The sequence below is a fragment of the Impatiens glandulifera genome, chromosome 8 (genome assembly GCF_907164915.1).
Source record: "Impatiens glandulifera chromosome 8, dImpGla2.1, whole genome shotgun sequence".
Taxonomy (NCBI): domain Eukaryota; kingdom Viridiplantae; phylum Streptophyta; class Magnoliopsida; order Ericales; family Balsaminaceae; genus Impatiens; species Impatiens glandulifera.
The window spans coordinates 39,826,634-39,840,607 of record NC_061869.1 but is presented as its reverse complement, the minus strand read 5'-3'; the positions used below and the strand labels follow the sequence as shown (position 1 = coordinate 39,840,607).

General features: G+C 37.8%; 1 protein-coding gene, 1 long non-coding RNA gene and 1 pseudogene across 6 annotated transcripts; all 3 read left to right on the top strand.

Annotated features, from left to right (window-relative positions):
- Positions 1-1,632: 1,632 nt before the first annotated feature.
- On the top strand, positions 1,633-3,979 carry LOC124912165. 5 transcript variants are annotated; one of them, XR_007096643.1, is made up of 8 exons: positions 1,656-1,684; positions 1,864-1,933; positions 2,029-2,413; positions 2,482-2,699; positions 2,778-2,841; positions 3,285-3,348; positions 3,416-3,533; positions 3,888-3,979. It is a non-coding gene; the product is annotated as an uncharacterized LOC124912165 (long non-coding RNA). The 5 variants fall into 5 exon arrangements; XR_007096640.1 differs by having other exon boundaries at positions 1,633-1,933; positions 2,091-2,413; XR_007096641.1 differs by having other exon boundaries at positions 1,633-1,933; positions 3,303-3,348.
- A 22-nt stretch (positions 3,980-4,001) lies between these two features.
- Positions 4,002-4,800, top strand: LOC124913324 (calcium-transporting ATPase 9, plasma membrane-type-like). Its single transcript, XM_047453916.1, has 4 exons — positions 4,002-4,007; positions 4,216-4,353; positions 4,483-4,583; positions 4,688-4,800. The coding sequence occupies exons 1-4, from the start codon at positions 4,002-4,004 to the stop codon at positions 4,764-4,766; spliced, it is 324 nt and encodes a 107-aa protein (XP_047309872.1). The 3' UTR covers positions 4,767-4,800.
- Positions 4,801-4,850: 50 nt separating this feature from the next.
- On the top strand, positions 4,851-5,971 carry LOC124913323 (annotated as a pseudogene).
- The last annotated feature ends 8,003 nt before the right edge of the window (positions 5,972-13,974 follow it).

Sequence of the window (13,974 nt, the reverse complement as noted above, 5' to 3'; positions counted from 1 at the left end):
TCATCTTTCTTCTTCTCATCTCGCTTTGGCTTCCTGTACTCCGATTTGAAATGTTATAGTTTATCATAGTTGAAACACTTAAAGTTAGCCTTATAATTACTCTTATCATCATTATTATTTAAAGAGCTTGAGTTAGAATTTCTCTTCTTCATGAATTTGCTGAATTTCTTCACGAAGAGAGCCATCATGAATATCCCAGTAATGATTAACTTTGCATTGGAAATAAACATTATACACTTCAACAAGTTAAAGCCTATTAACTAATCGATGACATCACTAAGCATGCTTAGCCTATTGATCTAACCGAACCCCTGACTATATAAACAACCCTTTACTCCTCACAACACTTCACAAAATTCACTATTCATAAAAACTCTCTTGAGCTAAGACTACCTTAAGATCATGAACTCCGATCCACTTGCCAAGAAAATCCTGTTGGCTGATTTCAACTCTATCTACCAATACGAAGATCATGAAGTCAAAGACACACTACAACAAAATAGGTTTTGGATGACACATAATCGCCAACGCTTAATAAGCGTGGGCAAAAATCAGAAAAAACAAATGTTTTTACCAACCTTTAATATCTTTGCCAACCTTTGAAATTTATTTTATCATTCCTTTGAAAATTTGTATAAATCAATAATTAGATAAAATTTTATTTTAATATCTTTTAATTTTATTTTATACTTTTTTAATTTTTAATAATATTGACTATTAATTATTTAAATCAAATTGTATATTTAAATTTATCTCAAACCTAAAATTTATTAATATTTTGAATCAATTAAATATTAATATTAAATTAATTAAATAGAATTAATATTCTATAAAATAAAATAAATAATATAATAAATTAATTATTAAATAATTTATTTATATTTTCAAGTTAAATTAAATAGATTTAGAATTTTGTCTAAATCCAAATCATTTATGATTTCTCTCTTCGATTACATTAAAAAAAAATGGGCTAACTCTCTTCGAAAACCCTATCTCTCTTTCGAAAACCCTAACTCAGCCGATCTAGATATCAATAATCGTTCGATTCCCTAAATCACGACGAATGACCTTAGTTAAATCCACCATCACATGGCTAATCAAGTGAACATTGTCATTATAGAGCGTCTTGTGCCAAATCAACTCTTCGGGCGAACTCGGCAAGTTGCTAGACCTAATCCGCGTAGGAATAATGTGAAACAGCAGAAGCGTCCGAAGAGACTTCAAATTCTTAGGCTCGAGAAGGAATCGCTTGAACTCAAGATCTAGTTCTCGCTCTAACACCTCATTTCTCAGCGCGAAAATAGTAAGATTGTGGTGACTCACGGCGACTTCGAGTGTTTGAAGAAGAAGAAGATCCTTCTCAACCAGTTCGGCGAGCTCGGTGTTATGCGAATCGAGGAGAGCGACGAGACCCGAGTTCGAGTTAATCTGCCCCACCGACAATGGTTTCGACGATGATAATTGTCACTTTAGGTATCTGCTTCGACTTGATGTCTGTCACTTATGTTTTATAGAGAATCCATTTTTTTCAATTATTGAAGAACCTCAATGTTATTATGTTTATTGGGTGTGTTAAAGGAATGACTGTGTATTTAGACACTTTATGGAGCTATTTGGCATAGATCCAGCGGAGTACATGCTTGCTATATGTGGGAATGAAGGCGTTTGAGAATTATCTTCCCCGGTAAAAGTAGAATTTTTCCTTTATCTAACACAAGACAACCAGTTTATGATCAAAATCATGAAGTAATCGAAAGTCAATTTTAGTTAATGTAGTTGCTCAATGCTCATTGATAAAAACTGATATCTGCTGAAATTTTACACTGAAAATAATCTCTGTTTTTTGATTAAATGGTTATTAAGATGCTTCCAAGTTATTACAAGCATGTTTCTCAATAAAAGAGCTCATCGGTGCGTTATTGGGCTTTCATTGGTGAGATACACTTTTGTTTCATTCACATATTAAATTCCTAATTTGATTTTACACTCTATCTAGACTATAAATATATATCTCTGTCTTTTGCATAGAAGAAGAAATCATCATTGAGTAAAGTAAACAGAAAAAGAACATGTTAATGGGTGTGGTGCAGGTGCTGAATTGAGGTCATGATCGAGATGGATAGTTTATTTTATTCTTGTGATCAGTTTAATGACGACGGTATTGTATGGCCGGGTTTACTCTGTTTTGGTAACTTGTTCTTTCCTTATTCTCTGTTTCTCGAGCACTAGAAGTGGAAGATTTTAAGATCATGAATTGGGATTCACGACCAAAGCGAGTCAGTCATAGTGTAAACAAATATTATTATTCAAATCCACGACTTTCTGGAAAATGAAATTGATATTTGATCTTCACCATTCCCTCAATGACACTTTTCTTGGCCTAGAAGGGGATGAAGAAGAGGAGGACAATCATGTAATTTTATATATTAATACATACATACATTTTATCTTCTTGTATTAATTTTTCATTTAATTAATTAGTTGGAAGGGGGGAGTCACAAGAGGATGTCGATCTCAAAGAAGCATTTAAGGTATTTGACAAAAATGGAGATGGATACATATCTGCTAACGAATTGCAACACGTGTTAGTGAAGTTGGGTTTCGCTGAAGGAAGCGAGATCGATCATTGTCGGAAGATGATACTAGTTGATCCCAATCACGAAGGCCGCATTGAGTTCAAGGACATGATGTGAAAGATGGTTCTCGTCCACCTCTTAATATACATACATATATTATTTTCCACATCTTTGTATACTATGTTTTGTTTTTTTTCATAGTTCATTGGTGACAAAGTTCTTCAACCTACACTTACACTGTGTCTAGACAGCTGGAGGACAAAAGGTAAAATAATGTAGGTTAACCTAACAGTTTATGTGTTTTCAAACTAATTTATGATTTTGTTTATAATGTAAAAATTCTATTATTGCATTCAAAATAATAGGTTGATTGTTCTTTCTTTTCAGTTGGATATCTTATGATAAAGTCGTAGGCATAACTAATGAGAAGCATAAAAAGATTGTAAAAGAATTTTATTATTACAGTATTATTGTCAGTAGTTTATGTTAGGTTTGATGCTTTACATGTGTATATTCACTTCCATTGTGTCTCTTTTGCTCAAGTTGCATGAAATTTTTATTTATATTTAATTTCGTCCTCTTCATTTCTATCACATTTTTGTTAGATTATCAACTTTGATGTTTGGATTATTGTTTACTTCACAAATAACTTTTCAATTGTTTACTTGACAAATAACTTTTCAATTGAATAGTTTATTCTAATTATAGTGAAATTCCTGTTGACAGTTGGGCTTGTGTCAAGAATGGGAAGTATAGAGGTGACCTTGCGCAGGTAAGGAAAGAAATGATTATTTAATTAGTTTAAGTAAGGAAATAAATGATTCTAATTCCATGTGTAGGTAATGGGAAGGTCGCCTCCCAATGATATGTTGCTCCTTGTGCGAGCCTTGCGCAAGAGAGGACATGTTGTTGGTGTAACAGGAGATGGAATCAATGATGCCCCCCGCACTGAATGAGGTATTTGTGTCAAACCATTATATTTTCCTTAGACAGTGTGCTCTTTAAATTATTATCTTCTATTGCTTATTTTTTCTATTGTGAAACCAATGAAAATATGAATTTTCTTTGTATGCAGTTATGTTTCTCTATCTAGCTCACTATACAGAATACATTTCAAATGTGAATCTTTTACATAGTAGACTTTTTTCCCTCTATTTAGTTGACCTAGTTGTGAATCTTTAATCAATCTTCTATCGTTATTGTACATTTTTACAACTGTTGGATTTTTATTTTTCTCTATTCAGTTGAAATTGTTTGTTACCTTTCTTTTCACCTTTGGATTTTAAAGGTGATATGTTATCCTTGTTTTAGGCTGATATTGGTCTCTCAAGGGGCATCCAAGGAACAGAAGTCGCAAAAGAGAGTTCAGACATAATAATATTGGATGATAACTTCGCTTCTATTGTGAAGGTTAGTCACTAGTACATGCTGGTTTATTATTAGGTTGAAATATAGACGATCTATGCTTATTAATATGGCTTGATCTCTCAATTGGTTCTTTGCTTTTTGAATTTTCTTGCGCACTCTTGTTGCCTTGTTTCAAAAGCGAGAATTTGTTGCACTGTTTGCTTAAATTGTGAGGAAAGTATTATAATTTGGAATTTGTTCATCGAATGCCATCTCCTTCCTTGCTGTGCAGGTTGTTAGATGGGGGCGTTCTGTTTATGAAAACATTCAGAAATTCATCCAGTTTCAACTCATTGTCAATGCTGTTGCACTTGTTATTAATGTTGTTGCAGCAGTTTCTTCTGGTGATGTTCCTCTGAATGCAGTGCAAGTAAATATAATTAATAATCTATGCACGCACCTGACATGAGAAAAAAGAGAAAGAAACAAATAGTAGGTAATTAATGGGTTCTTTTTATTTTGTTTTGTTTGGGAAAAACTTACGGTGGAATGAATTCAGCTTCTTTGGGTTAATCTCATAATGGATACACTTGGATCTTTGGCATTGGCCACTGAACCACCTACTGATCACCTGATGCATCGACCTCCGGTTGGTCGGAGGTAAGCTTGAAAACTTAATTGATTCAACCATTTTTGTTCATATTAATAATATTATTGAATGGTTGGTTGCATGAGTATTGTTGTTGTTTTTGTACCTTGATCAGGGAACCGTTGATAACAAATATAATATGGAGGAACTTGCTAATTCAGGTATATATTATTATTATTGGGAAGCAGGTGTAAGTTGTTGTTTGATAACTTACAATTTCTAGCTAGCTAGCTAGGACAAGAAATGAATAAAAATATTTTTGTTGGGTAATACAACTGCATGCAGCTTATCAAGTGATCATCCTGCTCGTTCTGAACTTCCAAGGGGAAAATATACTCAACTTGAGGCATGATAATCCCGGTCATACCAAAAAAATGAAGAACACGCTCATATTCAATGCTTTTGTTATTTGTCAGGTATGTATGATATTAATATATATATATATATACCCTAGGTAGAAAGAAAGAAAATAAAGAGAAAAAGGTTAATTTGTGCAGATATTCAATGAGGTGAATGCAAGGAAGCCAGATGAGATAAATGTGTTTAAGGGAGTGACTAAGAACTGTCTCTTCATGTTGATAGTTGGACTAATTATTGTGCTCCAGGTTTGACTCTAATCGATATGTTGTCTTTTTTATTTTAATTTGCGTGCATGAACAATGATATAATATAATAATAATGTGTTGTTTATGTTGATGATAGGTGATCATAATATTCTTCTTGGGAAGTTCTACTCAATTGTTAGGCTTAGCTGGAAACTGTGGCTTGTATCTGTTGCAATTGGATTTGTAAGGTGAGTTGTATTAAATTAATTAATTAGTTGTTAGTAGGTGGTGGTTCAATGCATGCAGAACAATAGTTGGGAAAATGATCCCAGTTTCGGAGACACCATTCAGTGATCACTTGTCAATATTATTCAAGAGTAATAGTTGGGAAAATGATCCTTCCGGAGACACCATTCAGTGATCACTTGTCAAGATTATTCAAGAGTATGTATATGTCCTAAGAAGAAGAATGCAAATGTAGTACCACCACCAGGTAAAATTAACTTGAAAGTTTTTTTACTAATAATTATCGTCTACTTAAATGTTTTATAATTGTTTTTGCTAATTTCAGAAGATCATTAAGAAGATATCCAGACAGAAATGGAGGAAACAAATTTGCACTGTAAGAGGATATATATCTAGATTCCAATAATTTACCTTTTAGCGGTTTAATTGTGAAGAATGAATCATTTAGGTGTTATATGCTCGTCTTCATCCTTGAGCTGTCAATGGCATGGAGAAGCAATCGGGTTTTGTTTTTCAAACTTTGTGTCGATTTAATTCAAATCAATATACCATTTTTCTTTCTTTATCTTAAAAATAATCTCTTTCATATATTTGCAGATGTGGTCTAAGAAGAAGGAAATGTGGTCTAAGAAGAAGCTTAGCTGATGTCCAAAAAGAAGATTGAGTGGATAAATATTATATTTTCTATTGAACAAACCTATTTTTTGTTTAAAATATTTTGATGTGAGAATTTATGTTAATTTTGTTATTATTAAAAATGTTATTATTAAAAATGTTATTCAATTATTTTTTAATGTCTTTTAATGAATATTTAATTTCAAAAATAAAAATTTGGATAAAATTGTTAAAATAAATCAAAAATAAAATAAAAATCGTTTCTAAAAATTATGGACTTTTGGCGACGCTTAAATTGATGTTACCGACGCTAAAATAAGCGTCGCTATAACATTCGCCCACCCTGCTTATGGCGACGCATGAATAAGTGTCGGTGATATTTTTGGCGACGCTTTTATGGGTTGGCAGAAGTCTTTTTACGCGTTGCCGTAGGTCTGTTTTGTTGTAGTGACATGTTCTTAGTCGTTGAAAGAAGCGGGCTAAGAGGATTCTTGGAGAACAGATTCATCATCGACTACTTGGTAGTCGATGAGTTCTTCGAAACTGCAAAAGAGGTGCACCGAGACATAATCGTGGCACGGGTCTATGGTCAGTCCTTTCTATTTAGCGAGACGGATTTCGCTGTATACTGCGGTTTACCCACTGAAGGGGTAACCAACCTTACTTATTCCCTGGTGACCATTGAAGAAATGTGTCATTGGTTCTCCAACTCTAACATCCCGGTTAAACCCTGGGGTGCTAAGAGCCAACTATCTCACAAGTACCAGATTCTGTGTGAGATTCTGGGAAAGTCAATTCTGGGTAGAGAGAAAAGCTACTACTACACCCAGAGGCTCTTTGAGATGATGATTGCTGTCACGGTTGGGACACCGATAAACTGGTCTTGGATCATCTTCAGCAACCTGAAGAAGATGATTCTCTCAAACAAAACCGGTTATGGTCCTCAGCTAAGCGGTTTTTGTGCCAGTCTGGATATTCACTCCGGACCCTTCGTCACTCTTCATCCAAAGCACGTGCTCACGAAGGAGAGAATCCAAGAACTGATCGACCGGTGGGAAGCAGCAAGGGCCAAGAGGAATCAAGCTGCCGGTTCATCCAATGTTTAAACCCTCTTCGTCCCTCTTCCTATTCACCAGACCGGTAATTTTGTTGTACTACCGATTTGGTACGCCTTATTAATGAAAATCTTCTCTTTCCTTTTCGATCAAAAACAAATGAATCCTAAAGAAATAACCAACATTAAATGCGCCGTATCAAACCAAATCAAATCAGTCTTGAAAACTGAAATATTAGCTTTCCAAGAAGCATAGTTGATCCGATTAGACCAGACAAGCACTTATCCTCTTGAAAAACTGATAAAGCATTTATGACCAGACATAAACGGTCTAATTTTTCAAATATTCTCATTAAATGCAACCAACCGTCCACACTATAAAAGGAGTCTCACCCTTCTTCATCAAATCACACTACAAATACTCCTCTCTCTCTAAGTTCGAAACTTCAAAAATCTTACTCACTCCTTGCTCATATCCTCTTCCAAAATGAATGACGAGTTAAGAAACACAATTATTGTCGATTTCCGTGAAATGTTGAACGTCCGGTTTCTAGAAACCATTTTCGCACCGATCGTAGAATCGGGGCTACAAGGATTTCTTGAAGGCTCGGACACCATCCTCGAAGAGGAGGTGTATGAGTTCTTCAACAACGGGCACATTCTTGATGATGGTAGCATAAAGACCATCATTAACAGGAGATTTCTTCGGATCACCGAAGAACATTTTGCTCATTTCTTCGAACTCCCAACCGAGGGATTTTCGGACTTCCCAACGCCGTACTTTCCGGCTAAGGAAGACTATGCTTTCATCTTCTCCTGCTCAATCCATCCGGTCGATGACCACGGAGAGAAGGATGATCTTGCTCCTCAATACCAAGTCTTTCATGACTTGGTTCATCGGTCTATCATGGGCCGAATGCCTAACCAGAACTACAACCGGGAGGCTTTCAACATCATGATAGCCATCGTCTGAAAATCGTCCATAAACTGGGCTACCTATCTCTTCAACAACTTGAAGAAACTTGTCTCTGCTCCAAGGGGAATGATCTGCTTCGCTCCCTAAATCAGCCGATACTTGGAGGTTCATCGTCGCAACCTCGGGCCCGGTGTTCCTGTCGAACCGGCCAACACCATGACTCTATCCATGCTGGACAGATGGATATCGAGGATTGAGGAACAAACAACCGACAACACTGTGGACAAATGGGTTGACAGAATGATCGAGGGGAATTGGCTCGATCTTCTCTAATTCTATGTATTCTCCGGTTATCTGGTCATTTTGTTGTAAGACCGGAAAACCATTTAATCTCTTTATGCTTCGACTTTATCCATAAAATTTTATATATTAAGTCTCCGATTTTTCACATAAATATTCTCTCCAGTTTCACTCTAACTAAAAGACTTCATGTTAATCAAAGCTTCCGGTTAACAAAATCTCCGGTAAATCAAAATCTCAAACAAAATCTGAAAAAGTTCAAAAATTTACCGCCCACGGTTTACCGCCCACAAGGTTACCGCCCATAGTTAATCTCCGCAATTACCGCCTAAAGTTATTGCAGTAACTTTTGGAGGGAAAATTGACGCCAAAACACAAACCAAGTGACGGTTCAACCTCTAACCGTTCAAAACCGCTCCCTATATAAGACCAAAACAGTTCATTATTTGCATAAGCTTTCTCTCTCTAAAATCTTAAACTCTCTCTGATTTCCGATCATCGTTGTTCTTCATCATCATCATTTATAATCTCGCCATGGATCTAGATAAAGCACCATTCAAATACATGTTGCAGGTCGATTTCAACGACATCGATGAACATGCCGCGAAAGAACACAAGGCTGTGCTGCAATCGCTTAGAGATTCTGGGTTTGAAACATGTCTTTCTGGCCCGTTCGTCGTGCATCCGACGGAAGTGAAAGAGTTCTTGATGACGACGACTCTAACGAAGAGGACGGTCTCCGCCACTATGAACGACAAGGCGGTTAATATCACTGAAGAAATTTTCTCAGAAGCGCTCGGTTTGCCGAACACCGGGCTGGACTTCAAAACAAGTCTGTCGGACGCAGAATCTAATGCGGTCCGATTGGCCATATCAAGTGATGACAAGGACCTAGTGACTCACTCCAGCCGGAAGAACAAAATCAAGCCAGAGTTCAGATGGCTAGTGGATATAATTTCCAAGTCACTTTAGGGTAGAGGAGGAAACTTCGACAACCTGACAAAGCTGAAACTGATGATGCTGATGGCAATTGTCCGCGGTGACAAGATCGATTGGGGAACCATTCTGTTCGAACAGTTCTGTGAAATGGTGGTGAAGAAGGATGGCCGGGTTCAGGCATTCACCATGCAAATAGGGAAGATCCTACAGTCCTTCGAGTTGAACTCGGTGAAGGTGAACCGCTACCATCTGGTAATGTTCTCAACTCTGAGCAGATGAGCAAGAAAATTGCTAAAGAGGCTAGGCCGAAGTCATACAGAACCAAGTCATCAAAAGGAACTAGTTCGTCTGCACCGGCTGGTGAAAGTTCAAAACAAGCCGATCCAAAGGGAAAGACTGTTCAAACCGAAAACCCGCAGAAAAAGGGAAGAAAGAAGAAGTCAGCGAAGAAGAGCACCCAGAAGCCGGCAGATTCCGAGAAAACTCTATCCTCGGACCATTCACCCAAGAGAACCGCAGAGGTCTTTCAGCCGATCCCAATCAACACAGTCCATCCCAAACCGGTCGACTCTCCCTCTTCAAAGCAAACCGAACCCTCGGGGAGCCAAGAAACTCAGTCAAAGTCGAAGGAGAACTCGACTAAAGAGGTTAGTATTCACTCCGAAAACTCCAAGTCCCCAGCCAAAAACCTCGATGATATAATGGCCGACGTAGGTTTAAGAACCTCAGAAGTCATAGTGGACGTAGTCCAAAATATTGTTCATGAAACAGAAGACGTTGTGACAAGTCTTCTCAAGCCAACTGATCAGGTTGAAACAACCGGTCAGAGTGAAATCAAATCGGTCGAAGAAACGGCCAACATAGAAAACATCACCCCTCCGACTTAGGAGGGAAACAACGAAGAAAAAGAACCATCTGGTTCCGTTAGGGGTAAAACCGTTCCAACCGACTCAACTATCCAACCGGCTCAAGACGGGCCAATAAACCCACTGATCACACCTGAAGGCCCATCTCAGGTTAGCAAAGGCAAAGAAGTCCTAATTGAGGATTCTCCAGTGAGAGGAGAAAGTACACTGCAAACCGGTCCATAAACTAAAAGTATGTCCGAAACCGAGGTGCCCATTTCAGCAGAAGAAGAGGAGGAAATGTTCCAAAAGTTCATCAAGGATATGAACAGGGAAGCTGAAGAGATGGCCACACCGTATCACTTATGGGTCAAGCTGCGCTGTGAAACGAAGCTATCAGATATGATCCCTGATTTCAGTGGTAACGAGTATTGGGAGAAACTCGTAGCCTTAGAAGAAGAAGCTCTTAAGGTAACCGGTACCGATATAATCCAAGCAGCATACGCCAAAACTATTGTGATTCAAGAATACGCAAGGTTGCAGGCAGTAGAAGATGCCATGAAGAAGGCAGAAGGGACATAACTAACTCCAATGGAGTTAAAGATGCTTGAGCGGTTTCATACGGTACAGAATGATCTCACACAGAATGTTGACCGTCTCGAGGCAGAATGGAGAGAAGTGTGCAAACACGTTTTGACGGATGCCGATCATTTTCGAAGAAAACATATCTTTCTTACCGGAGAGTCGTCTAAGACAGCAGAAAACCGGAGCAGTGCTCCTCCAAAGATTGATCAGGCTCCAGGATTTGAGCAAATGAAGGGAGTAGTTGTTGACATAATTATTTCCTGTCTTCAAAAGTACAGCATTGCTACAGATGAGAAGATTGCAACCGTTCAAACAAAATTTGACCGAAACCGTCCGAACATCAATTCATTCTGAGATTGAAGAAACGGTTTAAACATCGATCAAGACAATGATCGACGGGTCTGTTCAAACCGCAATCGCACCTCTACTTGAAATGATGCAGGCTATGGCAGCTCAGATTGAGGAGTTGTCTAAACTGCAAACTGATAAGGCTCAAGAGCAGATTCGTGCTGATGCCGAAACAACCATGAGACTTCAAGACGAAGACGAGGCTAGGGAACGGTCAAGAAAGGAAATCGAAGACAAAGATCATGAGTTGGCCAAGCAATACAGTGATGAAGAAAAGGCCGCCCAAACGGAATCCATACCGGCACAACCCTCTCACTCTATGAAAACAAGGAACAATAACAAGCGTAAGGCGGTTATGACCTTGATGAAGTAGGTGGAACGAAGCGGTTTAGAAGAGTTTCAACCGGATGGACAATTCGAGGAACCTCTAGATGAAGAAGAAGAGGAAGATGCTTCACGACTTAACCGGCGAAAGAAGAAAGCAGTTGAAGCATCAACCACACTTCCGAGCTCCGGACCGATCGTTGCCCAACCATCTCGCCCACCCAGACCAGTAAGCGGCGTCTTCTGGTTCAACAAGCGAACTCCCGGTATATCAAGTGTATTTACCGGATGGCAAATTGACGCGGAAAGAAGGGAACGGAAATGGAAGGTGAATGAGGCGGAGGAAAGGAAGCAAAAAGAGAAAAAAAAGGGGGATCATCCAATCCTTAGCTCATTTTTCTTCTATGAACACTTTACTTATGTTACTTACTAGTTGCTTTATTTCAGAACTAAATGTATTTCCTTAACCTTTCAAGGTAATGACTTCACTACACATATTTTGAAAAATCAACTTGTTTTGAAATTTTTCTTAGAAAAACATTAAAAGGGAGAAATTGTTAAACACATTTTTCAAACCGGTCACACATTACGAGTTTTGAATATTTATTTTAAATAATCAAAAAGGGAGAAATTGATAGAAAAATTAAGTAAGTTAATTTTCAAACCGGCCACACATTACGAGTTTTGAATATTTATTCTAAATAATCAAAAAGGGAGAAATTGATAGAAAAATTAAGTAAGTTAATTTTCAAACCGGCCATACATTACGATTTTTGAATATTTATTCTAAATAATCAAAAAGGGAGAAATTGATAGAAAAATTAAGTAAGTTAATTTTCAAACCGGCCAGAAAAACTAAACTACTATTAACTCTTATGTGCATGAACAGATCGACTCATATAAACCGGCCGGAGAATGCATAAACCGGATAAATAACATATCAAAGTAATCCGGCTCCAGATGATCAAGTCATGATCAAAGAGGAACCGGCCTCAACATTCTCAACAGACCGGCTAGCAAAGAAAAGTTTACATCCAAGCCGGATCATACTATGAAAGAGTCAACCAGGAACTAAGAATTACAAAGATGACGCAATATGACGAAACAGACGTGTCTTGGAGAAATAAAAGAAGATAAGATCCGGATCAAAAGCATGCGATACAGACAATGATGAATTACTGATCCGACTCAGACAGCCGAAAGGTGCATGCTTGACACGTGTCCAAATCTGCAAACCGGTTACGTCATCCATACCTGAGAAGTATATGCATGCTTGCCAAGTGTCAGGAAGTTGAAGCGTGCAAGCAACCTCTCTGAACCGGCGTGACCTTGAACTGACCAATCCCACGGTGAGAGAAGAAAGTGACCGTTAGGATCATCTTCACTATAAAAGGAAGACGAAGCAACCTCATTAATAACGTCTCGGAAATATATTAAGAGAGAGAAAGAAATCTGACGCGCGATCCAAAATTTGTTGTCTCATTTTACCGAAAGCTTTATTATGCTATATTATTGTATTACATCAAGAGTGAGTTGGTGTAACCGGCGAGTAGCGGGTTAGGCTCGACCGCTAGTGTAATTGTTGTAACTTTGAAAGTTAGTGGAGATCCTTCTCATAATCTGAGAAGAAGGGGTGACGTAGGAGGGTTTGCTCCGAACATCCATAAAAAATCTTGTCTCGTGTCTCTACATTCATTTCCTGTTTATTTATTCTAAAACCGAAATACATTAACCAAAACATAACTCTATTCCTATAAAACCGGTCTATACAAACTCCTTAAAACCGATCCTTCATAAATCTCATCCAAGTCGCGTGCGTTGCTTCAGACTGAAACAAACATTTCCGCCATTGAACCCGGTTCAAGAGTCTGTGATAGTTTGTGTAGTGTTGAGAACGGTTGTAGTCTTTAACCGGACTATCACCAAAGTGTGTTGTGTTGTGTAAGCGACCACCCTTCCAGAAACCGGAAACACCCCGGTCCTCCAAGGGCGTCCCCGATCCTAACAACGTTGCTGATCGAGAACTTCCGCACTTGCTGAAGACAACGATAAAAGAATTGTGCCAAGATTTCAGTCAAGACTAAAGAATCACCATCCGATGTTGGCTACATTCCGCACCCGATACATGACATCCGACCGAAGATCCTACACCCGAGGGAAGCCATGGCTTGTTGTCGACCGTGGATGGGAAGCTTGATGTTGTTGGCTACCGACCAAGGATAGATCTTGTACCCTAGGACTAACAAAAGGGACCCTCTCCAGCGTCCGATCGAGCTGGATTCGATTTGTGATCAAGAAGCTAGTTTTCGACCGTGGAGGCTTAGTCACGGTAAAATTTTTTTTATTATTTATGCACTTTAGATTTAAGTTTATTTTTTGTTGACTCTTTGTTTATTTGTAGATAGGTTTATGGCTTGCTTAATCCTAGGATAGAATTACAATTAAAATTAAAACCACAACTAAAATTAAAACTAGCCCTAACTTAGACTTATGATTTTTGTTATGAGTTTTCTTAAATTCAAAAGTTTTTATAAACCCCAAAAATAAAAACAAATATGAATAGAGCTTCCACAATATTTATTATTCACTTTAACAAGATTCCTAAAAGTCAAATTAGACTTAAGCCAACAAAAATGATCAATAATGTGTTTAGTCTTGATCCTTAAGAAAAATCTTGTTAGTTTA

Excerpts from the sequence above, each read along its gene's own strand:
- LOC124913324 (XM_047453916.1), top strand. Across the intron at positions 4,354-4,482 it reads TTCCTCTGAATGCAGTGCAA|CTTCTTTGGGTTAATCTCAT; the intron begins GTAAATATAATT and ends GAATGAATTCAG. Across the intron at positions 4,584-4,687 it reads CGACCTCCGGTTGGTCGGAG|GGAACCGTTGATAACAAATA; the intron begins GTAAGCTTGAAA and ends TACCTTGATCAG.